The sequence below is a fragment of the Manis pentadactyla genome, chromosome 11, assembly GCF_030020395.1.
Source record: "Manis pentadactyla isolate mManPen7 chromosome 11, mManPen7.hap1, whole genome shotgun sequence".
NCBI classification, from domain to species: Eukaryota; Metazoa; Chordata; class Mammalia; order Pholidota; family Manidae; genus Manis; species Manis pentadactyla.
Genome location: NC_080029.1, coordinates 11,717,423 through 11,739,099, shown reverse-complemented (window position 1 = coordinate 11,739,099; position 21,677 = coordinate 11,717,423). Strand labels below are relative to the sequence as shown.

General features: G+C 49.1%; 1 protein-coding gene across 6 annotated transcripts in view; it reads left to right on the top strand.

Moving 5' to 3' along the window:
- SLC24A4 (solute carrier family 24 member 4) overlaps positions 1-7,587 on the top strand; it is a 162,565-nt gene extending 154,978 nt beyond the window's left edge. For 3 of the 6 annotated variants that reach the window (XM_036882261.2, XM_057488197.1, XM_057488198.1), the window contains one exon: positions 743-7,587. In XM_036882261.2, the coding sequence (XP_036738156.2) occupies positions 743-922 (180 nt within the window). In that variant the 3' untranslated portion in view covers positions 923-7,587. The remainder of the gene's footprint in view (positions 1-742) is intronic. The other 3 variants (XM_057488196.1, XM_036882265.2, XM_036882263.2) reach the window with 1 other exon arrangement.
- Positions 7,588-21,677: the final 14,090 nt, after the last annotated feature.

Genomic DNA, 21,677 nt, shown 5'->3' with positions numbered 1-21,677 from the left:
CTCCGGCTGTCCAGGACCATGTTGAACACTGGACCTCTGTCTCTTATTCAATCCTTACAGCCACCTGTTGATACCATTCCATTTTGAAGACGAAATCAAGGCTCAGGGTTAAGTAATGGGCCAGGGGCCACAGGGATAGGAAAGTCCAAGCTGGGAATTGAATGCAGATCGGTCTGTCTCTGTAGAGCCATGGTGTTGCTCTGGTGAGGTAGCCACGGTCCAGTCCTTTGGGGGCTTCACTTCAGGGACACGAAGGAAAGGCAGTGAAGGGAAGTACAGGAGAGTCTAGGAAGAATGTTGAATGAGGATGTGCTCCAGCCGTCTCCCCAACACACACACAGACAGTAGAAAAGGGGTTCCAAGCCGATGAGTGCCAGGCTGTGGGCCAATAGCCCTGGGGGTTTTGCTGAGAGGGTCCGAGGATAGCAAATTCTGCAGCAGTGGGGGGACCCCATGGAAGACACGGGCCGTTGCTAGAGAAGGGAGGACCTTGGAGCCTAGACTGGGCTGGCGGGGCACACGCATCCCCAGGGAGGGTCAGTCCCAGGAGGGCAGCTGCTGTGTGGCCCTGGGGTCAGCAGGCTGGGCCGGGGGCCCACCTTCCATCTGGCAAGGCTCCTTCTCACAGGCCTCTGACATGCCTGGCAGCACCCCTCTGCTCTCTTCCCCATTTTGGAGAAAGTTCTGGGGTTCACAGTTTGTTCCCCAGGTAAAATGCCTTTAGTGTCCCTCTGTCCCCAAGCCCAGTTGTTGCGCTCTGTCCTCCCAGGTCCTTGGCATCCACCTGAACAAATGGAGACTTGACCGGAAGCTGGGAGTCTATGTGCTGGCTCTCTACGCCGTCTTCTTGTGCTTCTCGATTATGATAGAGTTTAACATCTTCACCTTCGTCAACTTGCCAATGTGCCGAGAAGACGATTAAAGCTGAGCCTCTGCCCCAGAGCTGTTCCGGACTCTCTGGCGCGGATGTCCTGCTTTCTTTCCCTCCCCCACCATGAGTCTCTCCTGCATCCGTGGCCGCCATCTTCTTTCAGACTCTGGAAGGAAGAGCCATCGTGGTCTTTGGTCACCAGCCCGCCTGCTGGGCATCCTCCTCCTCCTTGGAGTTCTGCGCCCGAGCAAGGCCAGATTCAGGGCCCACTGTTTGAGCAGGCTTGCAGCCCCCTGAGCGGGCAGCCACAGGGATGTGGCACATCTCATCTCTCCCAGATGCCTGATTCAGAAGGACCTCTGCGTGCAGTTTGACTTTCTGTTGTGCAACAGCCTCAGAAGTGAGGCAGTGGGTGAACACAAGGTCTCCTGGGACAAGCACAAAATAGGAATGTTGTTTTAAGTGTCTCCTCTAGGCCAGAGGGTGTGAGGTCCATAGGTAGCACGTGCTACGAAGAGCCTCTGACTTCTGCTGGGAGCACTCTTGGTTTGGAGGGGGCCAGGCCTCAACCTGCTGGGGGTCTGGGGCCAGGGCAGCAGACATTCCACCCCTTTTTCTGGAGTAATTAGAAGAATGGAAACAAATTTCCACAGCAGAAGAGAGAAAACAAGTGAATATACCTATCACTTCTATTGATGCATTCAGCGAATGAGCAATGAAATATTAAATATATGTCATATAGATCATCGTACTTGAAAAATTTCATTCTGTACAAAAAGACCATGACAGGGACCAAAAAGGTGACACCTATGGACAATGACCCCTCCGTGTACCATGATGCAGTGACACTAAGACATTGGGTTTGGAATACAGAAAACAGTGAAAGACTGACAGCTAAATGGGTGCTATTTCAGAGACACAGTGGAGAGGTAGTTCACAGCCATACATCCCAGACCTTCTGTGTGATGCGACACACTGTCAGTTCAGGTTTGTCATTTCTTTGTTAATGCTCTACTCTCAAAACCACCCTGTTGAGAGACCCAATTATCTATACGCCCAACAAATTTCATAGCCTGCTGAACTGGAACGAGTGCGCCAGAAGTAACGGTTAATGACAAGAACAGAGATTTCCCGAAAAACAACGGATTGCTCTCTGGTTAGCTGGAGGCAAGTATGAAACCCATAACTTGGAATTTTTAAAGCTGAGTTTCTTGAACCTTGCAGTTTGCTACATGTGAAAGGCCAAGGATGGGAAGCTGATACAAAAAATAGATAGGAAAAATGTTAAACAATTTTCAGCTGCTTCTTAGCCCTCAAATAGATATTAAAAAGATTTACGAACGCAAACCATCCATGGTTTCTAAAAAGAAAGCACAATTAATTTTATATAGAGAGGTTTCTTTTATTTTTTTAATGCTTCTATTGCAAAAGTCTATCAGATTCGATGCACTTTTAATATTGGGATATTTTGCACAGAAGACTATGTGGGAGCTTTGCACAATGGTGTGACGAAAGAAGGCTTTTAGCACTTCACCAATAATCAGTCATTGGTGATAAGTTTAAACCCAAAAGCTGCTTCCTTCTCAAAACATGCAGATTGTGACCTGAGGTGGAATTTGTGGCTGTGCCCTTTAAGGCCACCTGACTTTCAGGAGGAGGACATATACCGGCTTGTGCCCTTTAGGTTAGCGTGAGCCTAAATGCGACGGAATTCTGTCACCACGGCTTCTATTCTGGATCCGCATCAGTGTTAGTAGCTACACCACATTAAGGCTTTTCTTTTTTGTTTCTCTACCTAGATATTGGGTTCAGTGGTCTTCAAGTGGAGGACAAGGGTGATTTTCCTGAGAAATTAGCTAAGTGGGCATCTAGGGAGTCTGTAGGTCTATCAGAATAAACTTCAGATGCCGGGGGTTTCAGAGCCCTCTGGGCAGCTTCGCAGAGCCCGCCCGCTCCCTTCAGTCGCACAGACTCATCCAGGTTTCAAAGTGCATCTGTCCCCAAGTTGATGCTCAAAACTGCTCTGTGACATAAGTAGGGATTATTCTTCCCATTTAACAGAAAATTTAGTCTTGGGGAGGTCAGGTGATAAGGCCAATGGTCAGGAAGCAGCAGAGCAGGGGCTGAGCTGCAGATGATCACCCCTCTTGGCGCCACCGTGGGCTGGCCGTCCTTGAGGGCGGGGAAGGGGGATAGATATGTCTTTGCACTGTGGTTGGGTCTTATTGTTTGAGTTAAAGCTTCAATTATTTAGTTGACTCCTGGTGGCCCAGCTCCTTTCCAAATATCTAACCCTATCCAAGGTCGCTGTTTTTTCCTGATAAAGACTAAAAATTATGTTCAGCTACAAGACACAGACCACATGGTCCCTGACAATGTCCCCTGGTGTTCACTTCTCTGAATGCTTGTGAAACTTTCAGAAAACACTTCTAATTACCTGCCTTTCCTCTGAAGAATCCATCTGAGATTATAAAGTATACGTTGAGACTGGAAAATAACATTTTTAGCATGTAGAGCACTCCTGGCTAATTCTCTCTTGACATTAACGTGCCAATGTGACTTCCTTAAAGGATGGATCTATGCGTTTATTGTATCTAGGAGACTATATACGAATGCACTGTAGGTGAAAAATTCTCTTTTCTAACTAAATATTTTTTTCATCACAAGTTTAAAGAATTGCTTGATTAATTAGGCTTTCATTTTAAAATAATACTTTTATCACTATGCAGGATTACTTCATTTTCTTCCTGAAGCTAATTAGCACGGAGTAATTACTCTGCTTCAAAAATAGGCAATTAAAAAAGAATGAATTTAGCTCTTCTAATTGGGGGCAGAGAAGAAAGATGAGCCAGTGCCCTCAGAAAATGTCTAGAGAAGCAGGAGCAGGTGCTTCCTGTTGATTTCTGGCTTGGAATTTGCCCTCACCAGCTCAAGCATGGTCCGGTTGGAAGACGTGTGGTGTTTGAGAACCCGGCCCTTGGTTCTGGGTCAGGTGTAGTGAGACGCTAATGGTTAAGACGCCGTGGGCAGGTTGGAGTCGCACCCTTGACCCACCTGTCCCATAACCCATGTCGTGTGCACAGACCTCACTGCCCATGTGTGTTTTCACCTGCTCGTTACCCCCACACCTGTTAGGGCTGTTTCTTGCTTCTGCCTGTCAATCCCCTACCTTTACCCACCCAAGCAGCTGATGAGGTATAACCTCCTGGTGCCAGGTTAAGCCAAGGAGGCATGCACACCACCCTATGGTGGTCCTGCAGGCCCCGACCAAAACCCTCTCCTGGGCTGCCCAGAGTCTAGGTCCCTAGGGAAGAAGCCACCCCAATTCACTTCTGATGAGGACCTGCCAACCCTGCAGCATCAACAGGAGCCCTGCACTCAGGGAACACCAGATCCACATTCAGGTGGGAATCCGGAAGGGTGCGGTGGCGTCCTTGCCGGACACCCTTCTTTGCTCCTGGTGTTCTCCTCCCTGAGGCAGAGGCCCCCTTCCCTCTCCTAAGGCAGGGTGGACAGAGGTGGGGTGGGCTGGGAGAGGGGCAGCTCCTCCTGCTGGGAAAAGCAGGGGAGAACCCCAGCACCAGGGGCTGAAGCTACTTGCCATGCCCTGCTTGCCCTCCCCAGGCGTGAGATGGGCCAGGGGTTCCCGTGTGGGGGCAGTGCGGGTTCGGCTGCCATATCGGGGCCTCCCGGGAGAGAGGCAGAGACCCTTCAGCTGGGGCTGGGGGCTCCTCAGTAAGCTGGGGTTCGGGCACGGAGTAGGCACTGAGGGGCAGGGTGGTCTCTTCCTTCTCTTCCCCCATCTTCCCGTCCCTTGCACGCTGTGTTCCCCCCCCACCAGCTGAGACAAATGGCTGTACTGTGTATGTCACAGGCTCTCAGCAGATGCTCATGGCTTGAATAAACAAGGAGCTTGCCTGTTAGGGTGAAAAATCTGCAGGAGATCACTCCCTTATACCATGATTTAAGCATCCCTAGGCCCCTCTAATGCCCTCTGAACATGATTTCTGTGTGTCTTCCTCCCCTTGGGGCAGTTAACAGATGTGTCCAGGGCACCTGAGATGGTTCATGTCTCAAAAGTTTCGTTGCCACGTCATGGCCATAGAAATCCCAGAAATTTCTGAAAACGCTCTCTTGGCAGCTCTTGGGTGGCAGGTAGTCCATCATCCCCACCCCCAGCCCACCTCAAAGTGCTGCCCCCAGCCGCTGCCCTCTCTGTGTGCAGGGACTCACCCAGAGCATCTGGGCACCCACACCAGCCATGAGCACTTACTCTGGGTATTTCAGGTCTCTAAGCCTGAAGGTTTCCTTGGGGCCTTCTCAAGCCTGGAGAAGGGGCCCCTCCAGCGCCTGGTAAATCTTCCCCACTATGTCCATCACATGGGTGGCAGAACAAGAAGGTCTGTCCCTGGATCCATCCCACAAGGCGGACACAGGCGGGACACAGATTTTGTTGCTCACCTCAAGCCCAGACTTTTGCACACCTGGCTTTGCAGGGCGCTTTGCCGTGCCACAGAGGACATTCCCCCAAAGGGCACAGTCCCCCGAGGTAGCAATTTCTAAAAGACGTTTAGGATGTTTGCTGCATTTGCTTCTTTATAAGGAAAACTAAATTGGGACACACGTTCTGTGCTCACCTTCAAGTCTAGTGGCCAACGGGAGACTGTCAGGCAGGTCACAGTGCTGCCCAACCTCAAGGAAACAGATGCCGGCGTGAAATGAGGGGAAGAGGCCCTTTCCTCCCCCTTCTGCCACCTGGGCAGAGTTATTTTTTCCATCCCAACAGGAAGCCAGCTGGGTGATATTAGAGCTTTGATTATTTTATGAGGATTTTAAAAATTCTAACATTTCAATGACAAATGGTTCCGTTCACCTCTGCTGAACCCTCACACACTGCCAGGGGCTGGTGGCCCTGCCTCGTGTCACCTTTCACCTTAGTGCTTCTAAGGCACCTCTTACAGTGTGGCGGTCCAGGTGTGAAGGCCGTGTACCCTCCGCGCTTAGGGGCTGAGAACCCTTTCTTCTAGTCTGGGAAAGTGTCTGCTGCCTGAATGCCCTGACACAGAGCCAGAGCCAATGGGAGGCAGCTCTGGAGTTGAAAATACCCGCTGCACCTGTGTGAACGCCCAGCCCTTTCCATCCATTACGTGTGCGGGTCTGGGATGGGCTGCTCCTTGGTTGAAAGCCTGACGATAAATACGGGCTTAATCCACACCTATTCCCACTGTTGCCAGAATTCAAACAGTTGTTTTTTATGCAAAGTGTTGGTTGGGACTTTTCTGTGGTCAAGGCCAATAAAACCCTTAATCCTGGAGAAAGTATGTGCCCTTCCCACCCCACCACCAGAAAACAAGTTTTTAAGCTATCAAGAGAAAGTATGTGAGCTTCTGGTTTCAGGTTTCATGGCTTGGCAAGATCAGCCTTTGTGCCTGAAGGGAGGGTCCCAGACAACAGAGCCCTCCCTGCTCCCACTCCAGACTGCATAAGATAGGAATTCCCCAGTATCCAGGTGGACACGCAGTCCCCTTTCAACAGAAGGAGTGAGGCTTTCCTCCCACTGAAAATAACGGGTATGAGCAAGGCAGCTCTGTTTTTCTAAATCAGATGTTCTAATGGGTTTTTTTCTGGTTGCCAGGGCATCCCTGCCCTCCAGAGGTGCCCTCCGAGCTGTAGAACATTTCCTGGAGCTTCCTCAACATGGCTTGGATCAAGGATATTTGGGGACCCCAGACAGAGCTGTGGCTGAACCTCTGTGACCAACTCTTGGGGAGCCTCCTCGGGGGGCTGCTAGTCTGGGAGGCTGGGTGCCTAGTTCAGAGCACATGTTCCCTGGCAGGGCGCCCTCTGCATGTGTCCCCTGTCTAGCAGCTGCCAGCCTGGAGTAGTTAGTTGCTGGGTGTCTGCACACAAAGAGAGCCTTGATTACCTGGAAGGGAAAGAGGGCTGCCTGCCAGATGGGGCCAGGCCTGTGGGCAGAGGCAGAAGCTGCCAAGGAAAGCGCCAAGCAGAGGAGAGAGGCCAGCGCGTCCCAGGTGCCCAAGAGACAGGCTGGGCAGTTTCTGCAGAGCTATGGGATCTTCTTGGGGCCCAGCCATGATCTTCCAAATAGCAGGTTGATAGAATCAGAGGGCTCTTGTGTTCAGAAAGAACTCCGTACAAACCAAAACCAAGAACTTCTGAGACTGTTATGCAATCACTCGAGTCCCCCACAAGACATTTCTGGCATGCTGGGCCGAACACCGCCATCTTTGTTCATTCTAACCGGCAAAGCAGGAGCGATAAGTTGAAAAGTTGTAAATAACAAATATATTTATCCCGCTATTTATTTTTTCAATAACTGTGACCTCCTGCACTGTGAATGCTCTGTGATAATGAGATTCTTAGTTTAATGAAACTGTCACTGAATTTGAATGAATTGATATTATTGGTTACTAAACACTGGCATGAGTTTATTTTTATTGTGAAGAAAAATCTAGAGTCAATATGAACTAAATCTTTATAAGAAATCTATTAGTCAGTATTGTAATGCAATATATCAAAATCTGTACACTGTCAATAAAATAAATGAGCACAAGCTGTCTTTTCCTACATTAAGCTTCCATTCATGTTTTAATAGACACGTATTTGTATTTTTGAAAGAATTATTGACACTGGAATCACAGCCATTTGATACCATTTCTATTTGCATATTGAGAAAAAATAAACATCAAAAAAGATGAGGGTTGGAGCTTTTTAATTATAATGACTTTTTAATTAAAATTTGTTACCAAAATGAATAAAACAAAGCAGAAATCTCATAACTTATCTTGACTGAGATGAATGAGTCCAGAATGATCCAACCCTTTCCTATCTTATCATCAAGGCCAACTTTATGGGCCTGGGACCCATGCATTCCCAGAGGGCCCCACTCTCAGAAGGGCCCTAGGTCCAGCTGTCACCATCTTGAAATTCTTAATGATTTGTTGAAAAGGGGCCCCAAATTTTCATTTTTGCACTGTGCCCTGCAAATTATGTACCTGTTTTTGGTCATCAGGAATGAGGTTATGCCATCTGTTCTTGTGTCATGAGAAACAGACTAGAAGAACAAGTTCTGGTTAATTCCTTCATTCTACAAGTTTCCTGAGTCCCAGCTATGTTGGGTACCACCACAAACTTTAATGTGTTCCTGAGTCACATGGGCATCTTGTTAGAAAGCAGGTTCTGGTTCGGCAGGAATGGAAAGCAGCCAAAGATGCTGCATTTCTAGCAAGTTCCCAGGGGGAATGCCAATGGTGCTGGTCCACTTTGAGCAGTGAGGAGATAGATGAGTCCTACCCAAAACCTGATCTGGGCACCTGTCAGGGTCACAGACTCATCAGTGTAGAAACAATATAAACATTCATGGCAAAACGATGAGTAGTTTTATGTCTGAACCTGTTTTTTCATTGCATTTTTCTATTAACTTACTTTTATTGTACTTTATTAAAATGTCAACCCTTGGTGACTTAAAATTTAAAATACATTTAAAAAATCTTTCCCACAGGGAGTTTGAGAAATTCCTTAGAATTTCCTTAGAAGAGTCAGGAACCCCCTTCATTCGAACTCTTTCCTGTTGAAAATCAATCCACAATGTACAAAGGTCTTTGTCTTGCTCATCCCTGTCCAGTAGCCTCTGTGGGTCCTGCGGCCACATGCTCTTGGATCTAAGGATCTCCACATCCTTCAATACATCTGATGCTTCATGACTTACAAAGCCAGCGAAACACAGGGCAATGATCATTGCTATTTCACAGACGGGGAAAATGTGGTACAGAGAGCACACGTGCAGAGCCCAGGGTCTCTCCACCACTCAGGCTGAGAGCCGGCTTAGAAGCCTGTCTCCTTCCACTGCCCGGGGCTGCTCGGATCAGAAGGTAGCAGGTATTTGGCTAACCTGTCCTCCCCTAGGACCTCTTCTCCTAGTGGGTTTCACAACTCAGGCTCTATCAGCTTGCTTTTGATGTTTTCTGTAAATTGCTCCAGGCAATTCCAGGTGCATCGTGGTTCTGGAGCAGGCGGTCTGACGATCCACTGGTGCTAGAGGCGGGCCTTCTCCTGGGCTTCACTGCCCACCCCTGCTAAGTGGGGTCCCCCAGGCACAGCAAAGGGGAGGGGGAGATTCGGACTCTCTCCATCCCACCAAGGCACTCTCTTCGGCCCCTCAGCCCACACTCACTGCCTCTGATGTCTCACGTCCTCACTCGGCCCTGGGCGTGTCATCAGACCAGGATACCCCTGGGTTCTCGTTCTCCTCAGTCACTCTGCAGGTTTTCACACTGTGAAATTTGTCCTCCCTGGTAACCAGACTCACTCCTCTGCTTCCTCACTTCTTTATTTCTCCATCTCTTCCCCTGGCTTCTGCATCTGCTCCTTGCATTCCATCCCGGAGCCTCTTTCTCCCACCCAGAGGCTCTCCCTCCTGGCTCCATCTCAGGAGCTTCAAAACGCAGCTGCCCGGACCCCACCCCAAAGGTGATCCAGCTGGCCTGGGCAGCAGCATGTTAAAAGTTCCCAGGGGATCCTAATGTGCAACCAAGGCTGGAATCCTTGACTCGGCTCAGCCATCCCAAACGCAGCAATGATCAGCGCCTCTACTGTCCCCCAAATTGATACTGCTGGCCCAGGGTTCTCGTAACCTCCTATTGGACTCTCCGGCCTCCCAAGTGCTTCAAAGTCAGCGTGATAAAAAAAATAATAATAACCCACCTTCTTAAGTGGGCAAGTGTTCACAGCAGCTTTATTCAAAAAAATGTCATTCAGAAAAAAGCTTTATTCAAAACCTTGAAACAACTCAAATATCCATCAACAGTTAGATAAAACAAAGAAGAATGATTTCTAAATAAAGAAAGCCTGGGATCATCAGTAGGGGGGACAAAAGAATTTTAAAGACAGCTTGAGCTCCAGGTATTGACATGCAGGCTAGAGTTCAGGGTGAGGAGTACTGGTTTGCAACTCACTTTGAAATGCATGGAACATAAGCTGCACAGTGGGTCCCGGACAGGCATGTGATCAAGCTAGTCTGGTGAAGTGTTAATGGTAGAATGTAGATGGTGGGTATATGGGTGTTCACTGTACACTTTCCTCAACTTTTCAGTATTTTTGTAATTTTTCATAATAAAATGTCGGGAGAAAAAAAGCTCATCCTTCCACCTTCAACTGCCTTCCTGCCCTGCCCCCTTCTCAGGAGTACCGTCATCTCACTGGTCACCAACTGCAAAATGTCACCTCCTCCCACTACCCCACTGATGGACACAAGGACCAATGTTTTCATTTCCTCCCTTGCAGTCTTTTCTGCAACACTCACTCCTCTGCTCCAGCCATCACCTCCCCACGTCCACATTTGCCTGGTCCCCTCTCCCTCTCTGCCCAGTCCAGCCTCTGCTCAGCAGCCAGAGGGACGGTCTAAGACAGAAATCTGATTTGTCTTCCTCCTACTTGGAAACACTCAGTGACTCCCAGTTACCTGGCCATTTCAGACCCCCTATAACCATCATCATCTCCTTTGTCTTGGGGGACTCTGCCCATCCTCATGCTGTTTCCTCTACTTGAAACAGTTTCCCCATCCTTTGTTCACCAGAGGAGGGTCCACACATGTTCCTTCAAAGACTTCCTAAATCTCCAGGCCATAATGAAACATCCATTTCTCTTTTTGTTGTTGTTTTTTTAATTATGTCTTGTTCACAAGATTGCTTTTATTATTATTTGACAGTTATGCATTTGGCATTTTCTAGAACAGTCTCAATTTGAAATATACTCACCTATGGCCCCCAACAACCACAGAATAGCACGAATTTGGGGGTGTCTAAACTACCTCTCTCAGATGGTCCCTTGAACCTAGAAAGAGCACATTTTGTCACTCATTGATTCATTCAACAAACATGCATTAAAGGCTTACTCTGTACCAAGCATCGAGTCAACTGCTGGTTGCAGAGATGGAAGGCCCACCTCCAGCCACTTCAAGGAGCCTCCAAGCTCTGGGAGGGAGGGCGCTCAGGAGGTAGGAGCCCAGAGAAGGGGCACCCAATCATCCTGGCAGTCAGGGAAGACATCGACTCAAGCTGAGGCAGAATGGACAGAGGAGCATCAGGAACGGTGAAAGCAAATTGCATAGGCACAGAACATGAGCCAGGCACCAGGGAACACAATTAAATCACATCAAAATTTCATGATTTAAAAAGAGGAAATGAATAACTAGGGAAAAATATGACAGGGAGATATTCAAATACTTTCAAGTAACTCAAGCTGGAAAACTCCTGAGACCTGTGGAAGGCAAAACAATAGCCACCCCAAGATGTCCAAGTCCTAATCCCTGGAACCTGTGGCTGTCACCTTATACAGCAAAGGGGACTTTGCAAGTGTGATTAAGTTAAGGGTCTTGAGATGGGGCATTTATCCTGGATTATCCAAGCGGACTCAGTGTATTCACAAGGCTCCTCCTAAGAAGGAAACTCTCGCTTCGTCCCATCAGAGAAAGAAAGGGATGTGATGACGGAAGCAGAGGTCACAGAGATATGGGGCCATGAGCCAAGGGATTCCCAGAGCCTCTAGAGCTGCAAAAGGCAGGAACAGATCCTCCCCGAGAGCCACCAGAAGGAACCCAGGACTGCTGACACCTTGATTGTAGCTCATGAGACCCATTATGGACCTCTGACCTCCAAGACTGGAGGATAATAGAGTTGTGGTGTCTTAAGCCATTAAACTTGTGGTAAGTGGTTACAGCAGCCGCAGGAAACTCAGACAAACTTAGGAGTAAGACGAAGAGGGAGGTGTTGATATAGGTGGAGTCTTCCAGGGCCTCTGGAGGTCAGGCAGTGGGGAGCCCTGAAGGTTAACTTGCAGGACGGTGGCTGCTTTGGATCGCAGTAACTGAATGATCTGCCTGGCTGCTGGATGGAGAACAGCTGGGACAGGAGCATGGGGGCAAGACTAGACTAAGAGCAATTGAGCAGGAGTCTGAAGTCCAGGAAAGGGGGGAGGATGCTTGCGGAGAGGAGAGACTGGCTAAGTGCAGGGGCACGACGTTCACTGAATGACTTGTTGGCACTCGTTTAGGAGCTGTCACCTGCAGGGTCTGGGTACCAACTGTAGAGATAAAAGAGAAAGTCGGGGAGAGGAGGGCTCCTAGCTCTCCCATAGGGAAGCCCCGGGGAGGAGCAAGCTCCAGACACCACGCTGCAAAGATGAACTACTCCGCCGAAAGGCTTAGCCCCTGTGCCTTTCTCCCCGGGGGACTCGTCTCCCAGGGCAAGGGAGGAAGCACACTTCACCTCCTGAAGGTGGAACAGACTTGGGGTGGGGAGGATTTAGTTGCTCAGTTAGTACATCAAGAAGGGACTGAGCCTGCAGTACTGGAATGAAGGTCTCTCCCTCAGCGAAGAGGGGCCCTGCTTGCCCTGAGCCTCAGCCCTGGGGGTGGGGGCAGGAAGGGAGAGGGCGGTGGGGTGGGAGGAGGTCAGACTGCCTTCTTGGGGTTTCTGCCCTGGAAGGGAAGGTAAGTGAGATACTGGGGACAAAGAGGGCCAGAGGCTTTGGGACAGTGTCCTCTGCACCCTTCTCAGAGAGGCCCTGACTCGGGAGCTTCTCTGCTGCCTCTGCACTGCCCAATTTTAGCAAGAGTCCTGCTAAGTCAGTTTAGCCAGAACCCCCATCCTCCACACTGACCACAGCCACACCTGCTCAGGTGCTTCCTCCTCCACTAACCCCTGGTGATGTCCGAGCACCCTGTCCTGCCTTCAACAAGAATCCTGTTAGGTCAGTGTAGCCAGAATGCCCCTCGACCCTGAGGTTTTCTCGTAGTAATTTTCCACCCACTGACCCCCACCCTGTTCCTTGGATATAAATTCCCGTTTTTCCTTGTTGCATTTGGATTCAAGCCCCATTTCTCTCCCCACTGCAAGACCCCACTGGAGTGGGCCCTACACCTGTGGAGACAGCCCTCCTCGAGTAAAGTCGGCCTTGTTCTTTAGCAAGTGTCCTGAGTAATCTTTTCTCCCAGGCTTGCCACACCAGCCCTTGGGGCCTTTGGGGAGAGGCAGTGTGCGTGGAGGGCAGAGCTAGCCAGGCCAGCCAGCAGAGTGCGTCCCAGGTGCAGGACCCAGAGGGCCTCCCGTGGGGCTGCTGGCCTGCAAGCCGGGGTGCATCTGGGCCCTGTGGGCCAGGGGGCTCGATGTGGCAGAGATGGAGGGGTCTGGGGGTCCGGCAAGGCTCCCTGTGGGGCTGAGCCAGGTGGAGTTCTGTGACCAAGCTGGGACTGTCCCAGTGTAGCAGTGGAAGTCCCATATCCTGGGAAAGCCCTTGGGCTGGGGCAAGCTAAGACAGTTGGTCACCACAAGCCAGGGCCACGTGCATGGGTATGTGCCATGTGGAGTCACAGAGCCTGTGCTTAGCGGGTCTCACTCCTAGAAGGGTCCTGTCCCTGCTGCCTTGAAATCTGTAATACTTCTTGAGCAAGTATGGAGAAAGTGAAGGTTCCTGTGGCCAGGATTCTCACCTGGCCCTGGCTGGCTAGCTCACTACACGCATGTGGGCAATATGTTGCTATTGACTCTAAATAAAGAGCTCTGCCCAGTGCTCTGGGTGACACGGTGGCACGGCTGCAGGAGAGCAGAGACTGGAGTGGTGGCAGCACTGAGGACAGAGACTGAGATGGCTGCGGGGACAGAGAGGCACAGAGGCAGAGCCCGGCTTGCTGCATGCAGACTTGCTCTGAGTAGGCAGGATTCTAGTGATTGACCCGCCACCATGGGAATAAAGTTGGGTATAAATCCCTTCACCCCAAAAACACTCCATTGTCATTCCTTGGTCTCATTGAATCTATAGTGAACTTGCCCAGGGCTGAAACCCATTGGCAAGGCAACAAGGGATCAAACATTTTCATTTTGCACCTAATACTACAAATCATGTAGCAAGCCCTGCCCTGGACCAAGATTGCTGTGAGGGCCACACCCTGCAGTGTCAGCATCTGAGGTTTCTGCAGATAAAACTCTTGAGAGGAGGGAGACCATGCCTTCTTTCTGGTTCTCACCACCTTATCCAAGGCAGTGTTAATTAATAGCAGCCAAATGGAACCCAAACTTCCCAAAACACACCTCTTGGCATCCCTCTCAGGGGCAGGGCAGAAGGCACTACAGAGCCCACAGAGCTGGGTATCCATTCTGTTCTTATAAAAAACAATAAAGGAAAGAATAAATAAGCCAATGTCTTGCCTGAGGGTTTGAGCTCTGGGTAAGTTCACTATGGATTCAGTGAGACTGAGAAATGACAATGGAACATTCTTGGGGCAAAAGGGTTTATCAGCCGGCTTTATTCTCCCCGCAGTAGGTCAAGCACTAGAACCATGTCTGCATCCAGCAGGCTGCAGGTCCATAATCCACCTCCATCTCTACCTCCGCCCACAGCACTGGGCAGAGCTCTTTACATAGTGACTCAGTCAATAATAGCTTATTGCCTATGGGTGTGGAAGCAGTAGCCTAGCAGTAGGCCAGTTACATCATCAAGCAGTTTAGGGTCAGTTGAGGATCCTGGCCGTAGGAACTTCCATTTTTCCCACAGCCAATGAAGGGAAACTGACATTTGTCACAAGCCCACTACTCAACAGACACTGTTAGCTACTTTCCATATAATCTTCACAAGCAGCTATAAGATAAGTATGCCTCCACCCATCATCCACAAGAGGAGACTGGCCTAGAGAGGCTAAGAAACTTGCTCTAGGTCACACAGACAGCAAGAGTGGAGTTGAGATGGGAACTGCAAGGTGTGGTTCTGAAGCAGCCGGCCCATCCACCCTCACAGTGGTTCTTTAAGGAAGCGATTCTTATGTGAGTCCCTACTGAGGTCCCAGGAGCCTCCTGCTCAATGCACCCCTGTGGGTAGACTTTCACCTGGGATGACAGCAAAAAGCCCATTTGGGCCTGAGACCAAGAGGACCAGAACTGGGTCAGATTTCCTCTCAAACTGACCAGCCTGATCCATCCAATGATTTTAAATGAACCACCCTGGTTCTTATAAGGCAGAAGGCTTGAGGACACCACACTTGAATTCCAGAGGAAGTAAATACCCCAGAAAGGGAGAAGTGAGATAGAAACAAATCACAACGTTACCACCAAGTAGTTCCACGATGTCCTTTTTTGCCAAGCACACTAAACAAAGATAGAGTCCTTGCCCTTGAGGCAAAAGACAAATGAGGGGGATTAGCAATTGTTAGCAATTACAGCACCTCTCAATGGTGGGGTCTTCAGCTTTCTCAGGCAGTAATTCCTTTTCCCTCATTACTATCTTGAGAGGTAAGTAGGGTCCAGCCTCCAGGCCTTCACTCACACAGTCACCACCCCCAGGATGCCCTTCCCTTATTTCTACCTGGCAAAATTCTACTCCAGAAGAATGCCAAAGAATAATGGCTTAAACAGGATAGGATTTTATTTCTCTCTCATGTAGAAGACGAGGGTGCTCACTCCGGGCTGGTGTGACATTCCCTAGTGCAGATGACCCAGCCACCTCCTCTGTGTTTGCTCTTTCTCAGCATGTAGACTTTTGACTCATTCCCCAAAGCGGCTGCCTACCTTCATCTTGACTACAGCCTCATGAGACACCCTGAGTCAAATGCAACCTGTTAAGCTGCCACTGAATTCCTGACACATGGAAACTGTATACGATTAAAACAAAGGGAAAAAAGAAAGCTTATTGTTGTTTAAAGCTGTTAAATGTAACTTGCTGTATTTGTTAGTGATCACCAATCACTAATACACTGTGTATATAGGTTTTACTCTCAATTATTCAACTGTCCTAAGCCCCTAGCCTGGGCACACATGGATGAATTAGACATGGTTAAATACTGCCTACTAAAACATGAGGAGTTCTCAGAAATCATGTTGCAAATGTCCTTGCCCTCACAGCTCTCTCCCCACCTTGACACACAGTAGGGTCATGGTACCTGGCACATAGTAGGAGCTCTGCTGCCCAGAGAACAGCCTCAAGCTCCTGGCTTGCCCTCTGGTAGATGAGCCAACTTAAAGATGATGAGCTGTTAATGTTCAATTATCTGGCCTCTTCTCAAAAATGTAGATTTGTTTCCCAGCATTCACTGTTTCAAAGGCTCTTTCCATTCCCTCACTCCTAGTGCTGCCAAGAGGAAGGACAGATAACAAGGCAAGTGAGAGCCTCTCCAGAGCCGGCTGTCTCCCCCGCCTGCAGTGTTAAGGGCTGAGTCCTTCAAGGCTTAGCGAGAGCTGCCTCCTCCTTAGCCTCCTGGGTCATCCTTCTTTGTGGGGGAAAAAGCAAAGAAAATGATCTTCTTGAAAAATGACTCCTTCATGTTGAATTTATATGAACCACATTGTCAGAGCAACTTCAATTATACCTAAAACTCATGGCCTTGTGTCCTTACCTAATAAAATATTCAGTGCTCTACTGTAAATTCCACATAGCTAATTGACTCACAGAATGTTTCCACTGACTTCTGCCAAACTCTTATATCTGTAACCAACCTATTGTTGCAACTGACGAACAATAGGAAGGTTATAAATTAACACATTTTTGCTTACATTAATGGGTTCAACCAAAGTGAAAGAATAAAGACATAAATGAGAGCTTTACTCATTCATCAATGACATGAAAGACTCAAAGTGTACAATTTGATAAATCTTGAAATATGTAAACACCCATGAAACCATCACCACAATCAAAATAATCACTGTTTCAACCGACCCAAACGTTTCCTCATGGGTGGCCTTATTTTTCTAGTCGTTTCTATACAGATGTAGTAGATGCTGTTGGTTATAAACCCAACATCCATTCTCTTCTTCCTTCCCAAGAACCTTCATTGTGATCAGGTTTCAACCCCTCCCCAACTTGATCTGGGGGAAGGTCACCTCCAATGCCTGGACCAAGTGTGGACCCTCATTAACCTAAGCCAATCAGTGCATGACTATCTCTTGCTGACTGGACCAGCCATGTGACCTACATTAGCTCATCACACTACATGGACTTCTGTTACATGCTTAGGAGAGAAGCTTTTCCCCTTTCCTGCAGGATGGACCCAGACAGCATAATCCCATTTGCCACTGGAAGCTGTCTTAGAAACAAGCACAACTAGACTGAGGACAAAGTCAATGCTGAGGACATCAGAGCAGAGTGCGACCACACCTCAGTGATTGGTAGTAGTGTTGGGTTCCCCATTGCTTTGCACATGAAGCTGCCTGAGGTAAGAAACTTCCAAGATGGCTGCAATGACCCTGCCTTCTGGCATCCATGCCTTTGTTTTAATCCCCTCTTTGAGTGTAGTCAGGTCCTGTGACTTGTTTCTAATAGAACAGGGCAAGGGTGATGAGACATCACTTCCATGATGAGGTTATATAAGACTGTGAATTCCGTCTTGCCAGCATACTCTCTCTATTGCCTTCTCACTTCTTATGAGGTGAGTGGCTGTGTTGGAGATTTCCAGATGGCCAGACTTGAAGACAGCCTCCAGCCAACAACCAAAAAGGAACGAAGCTGCCCCACCTCCCGAAAGAACTAAATCCTGACAGCAACCATATGAGTTTGGAAGCAAAACCGTCTGGTCGAGCCTTCAGATGAGACACCAGCCCCAGCCAACAGACCCTGAAACCAAGGCAACCATCAAATTGTGTCAAGACTCCCAGCAAACAGAAACTAAGAGAGAATAGCTGTGTATTGTTTTAAGCCACTAAGTTTTTGGGGTAATTTGTTACACGGCGTTAGATAGCTGATGCACCTCCTTATCTCTAGCCTTCAAGTTATATGAGACAATTCACCTCCTTTGTACTCACTCCACTTAGATTCAGGGTTTTCTGTCACTTAAATCTAAAGCGTCCTCCTTTGGCACATCTCTTCCCACAAATAGGAACCTCCTCAAGGACAGGATTTCTACGACCTCCCAACACCTCACTGCTGTCATAATGCATAGACTGTATAAATTAAGGACATTCTTGACCCTAATTTTAGTTCATCTCCTGACAGCACAAAGTGGGAGCAGTCTTCACAATGGCACAGAATTCAGAAATGGAGACTTTCCTTGGTTAAAGTCATTTTTATTTAGCCAGCAAGAGCTTACTGTTTGCAAAGCAATATTGGCAGGAGTGGCAGGGAGAAAAAATTAAAAAGGAGTATTCTCTTCTCCCAGAGAGTACGGAAGAGTGAGAACCCTATAGTGTCTAGAAATAGGTAACAAGTGCAGGTTAAGAGGGCCGTTCAGTTAGGAGCAGATGGGCTTCGGGGACAGACCTTGGAGTCAGAGGAACAAATGCAGCTGGTTGTCTGGATAGGAGAGAGGTTCCCTGAGAAATAGCAAGGAAGCCTCTAGTTTCCCCCACAGTGATGAGTGGGGCTGGGTAAGAGGGAGTGGGACACCAGACAAGAGGCTGCCCCAGTAATCCAGGCTGAGGGTTGCCTCAAAAGCTTTTTGGGGTGCCTCCTCAGCTCATGATCACCCTCTCATAGCCAAGATGGGCCAATCAGATCAGACCTCTGGATAATCAGGAATTGGGACTGTAGGGTGCTGATTGGTCTCTGTATAGCTGTGACTGAGACATGCAGACTCAGGGATCTGTCTGAAGAGAGAGGAAAGGCTGGGACCTACAGAGGGGACAGTGAGGAAAATCACAGAGAGCAGGGCCCCAAGACAGCCTGCATGTTCCCAGGGGAGACCCAGAGCATGTCTGTGGATGCCTCATCCCTCCCAGATCTGGGGAGTCCCTGGTTGCCCCTGGGCTCTATGAGGCACACCTACACCTATATCAGATTCACCTTCCTGCCATACGGGGTCTCTGAACAGAGAGGTAAGGAGACCCCCATCAGATCCCAAGCCAGCCCCAAAAGAGTGACTGGGCCCTTAGAGGTGCTTCTTTAGCCAGTACAATGTTTTAGAAATCTGAAATTGTCCTATAAACATCCAGATCTCCAGTATTTTTGTTTATTTTTTAACTGCGAGGCCCGTATGCCCAGGCTCTCAGTCCTGCGGGGCAGCGCCTGGTGAGAACTGAGAAGAGATGCTGCTTCACCAGAGCCCCGTTCCTGGTCCCCCCGCCCCAACCCGGTCAGAGCAGACAGCTGGCTCCCACTGCCCCCCGAGCATACTGAGTGATTTGTGGTTATAAAGCTTCCCCCCTACTCTTTTTAAGGATTTCACCAAAGTAACAGGGCATGGAAATGTGGGGGCTTATTGGGGGTCAGAAGATGGAAAAAAGAAATGCACAGAAAGAGCTGTTTTCTGTATCTATTTTTGTCAAATGAAATATCCCAAACAGCACCCACTTTATTAAATTTCACAATTATACCAGTCAGGAATTCAGGCAGAGCTGGTCTAGTGATTCTCCTGTTCCCTATGACCTTGACAGAGTTCCCTGGTGTTTAGCTAGCAGATGGGCTGGTCTGGAAGATCCAAGCCCCTTTCGGCCCCATGTCAGGTGACTTGGCTGATTTGGGCCAAGACTCCCAGCCAGAGGCCAAGGGGATATGAGCCCCATTTGTCCTTCCACAGTTTTGCCCTCCTGCCCGTACCCCTAGCCCTTCTCCACACCTCAGGAGGCTGGCCCATAGGGGCTCCACAGCCATAGGGCTGACCAATGGGCTCCCAAGCCCTCTGGCTTTGTGCTGGCTTTGGCGATTGGTGGGGGATGCCCACTGCAGGAGACTGGATGGAGGAAGGAGAATCAGAGCATTTATTTTCCTGGCCCCTCCCTTAGGGTTGCCATGAGCTGACTGCATCCCTGGATGAGGGTCCCTGCTCCTCTCCTGTGACGGTCTTTCCGCATGACAGGACTCTGCTTCCGGGTCTGGTAACCACCCCTTCTCCTCATCTTTGGGCTGAGAAGGTAACGTAGCTGAGGGTTACGGCACCCTTGCTTGTACATCTCCACCTACACATTCATTAAACCTCCCCCAAATTATCCTAATTAGAAGTGCCATGGGTATCCTGTGAGATCGGACTGATACAGTAAGGGCCTTTACTCATAGTACAAACAACAGCTAACACTTTTTGAGCACTTACTATATGCCAGGCTTTGTTCTATGCCCCTACTACATTAGCTCATGTAACACAGCAACCCTGTGAGGTAGGCACTACTATTATCCCATTTCACAGAAGAGGAAACTGAGTCACAGAGCAGGGAAATAGCTGCAGCTCCTCAGTGGCGGAGCTGAGATTTGAACTCCAGTAACCTGACCCAAGCCCCTGCCCTCATTGTCTGCTCTATATAGTAGGGAAATTTCTGTTGAAAGATTATGCTCTGTTTCCTCAAAAGCTCTTAGCCAACTCAAGAGCAAGTTCAGGTGTGTGTGTGTGTGTGTGTGTGTGTGTGTGTGTCGCAGGGAGTGGGGGTGTTGAAAAGCAGGAACTGTGCTGTGACATGAGACTTTTTCTCCACTTATAGTCCCCAGAAACTCCAGCAAGGCTTGGAATTGACCTTCTAAAGGTAGTCTTATCCTGAAAATTCCCATGCTTCTCAGGACTGTGTATTTGCCCCCACCTGCGTGGAGGGAGGAAGAGGTTGAGCAGCATGTGCAAGGCAAGAGCCACACCATGAGGACCCCAGAGATGCAAATCAGCCTCTTATAAAATATACGGGCAATAAGTTGAAGGGTTTGCCTTTTCATTCCTGTTGTCCATCACAGCTGGACATCCTCCAGACCCAGGAAGGAGTGGAAGTTAGAGGAGGGGACTGCACTCATGGAGAGCCTGGAGTCTTTGGGTGATGACTAAGAGAAGCCTGACTCAGACTGTGTTTGAGTTTTTTAAAAAAGGATTGTATTGGTTCTTGTAACTGAGATGTCTAATGGTGCAGCTGGCTTTAAGCATACCCGAGTCCAGGCCTCAAAGGATGTCACTAGGGCATAGTCTCTCTCTGCATTGCTTTCCTCCAAATTGGCTTTCTTCTTGAATAGAATTTTATCACATAGTGGCCCAGGTGGCTATGGGCTGCTCCAAGTTTATACTCCCCAAGCTTAAGGCCAGCTTGGGGTAGGGGTAAGGCTGCTGGCATCTGTTTCCTAACAGTACCAATGAAAAGTCCCAGGGAAGGATCTTATTGGTCCAACTTGGGTCATGTGCCCATCCATGAACCAATCATTATGCCTGGTAAGTATAGGACTCTGATTGGTCAGACTAGAATCATGTGTTCCCTCTAAAATGGGTATAGGGGACTGTCATCTCCACCTGAACCTGAATGTGGAAGGGTAACTCCTTAAAGGGAAACCAAGCACTGGGGTAACTGTAACCAAGAAAGGTGAGGGTGGATGGAAGGAGCTTGCAGGCCCAAACAGCTGCAGATGTCCACTTCCCGTAGGGTCCTGGATATGTGTCCAGGGAGAGAAGTGGGGGTGGGGGTGGGGTGAGGACTTGGGTGTGAAAGACCCCTGGAAAGGGGTCAGGGCAAGCTCTGCAGAGGCCACAGCTAAAAGGGGCTGCTTGGACTTCTGGAGTCCTGGCAACCTCCTCTTTGGTCAGTTACTACAACTGGGTCAGGGCAGGGCCCCATGTGGTGTCCATCTGAGGAATTCTGCCTTCACAGAGCAGGGAAGCAGCAGGCCTTGCAGTGGCCTCTGAGGGAACAGGGCAAGGGCCTTCCAGCTGGTCCCATGGAACCCAGGCTTGGAGGGACTGTCCTATGTGTCCCAGCAGTATCCTGGGGACAGAAGGAAACCTCTATTTGGGGATGGGGAATGGACACATGGAAGAGTGAGATTGCTCACAGTCCAGACCAACTGGAAGGGCCTGAAGGATTGTTCTAGGTGTGACCGTTGGCTAGGCCTCATCCCTGGGCCCAGGGAAGCCTGG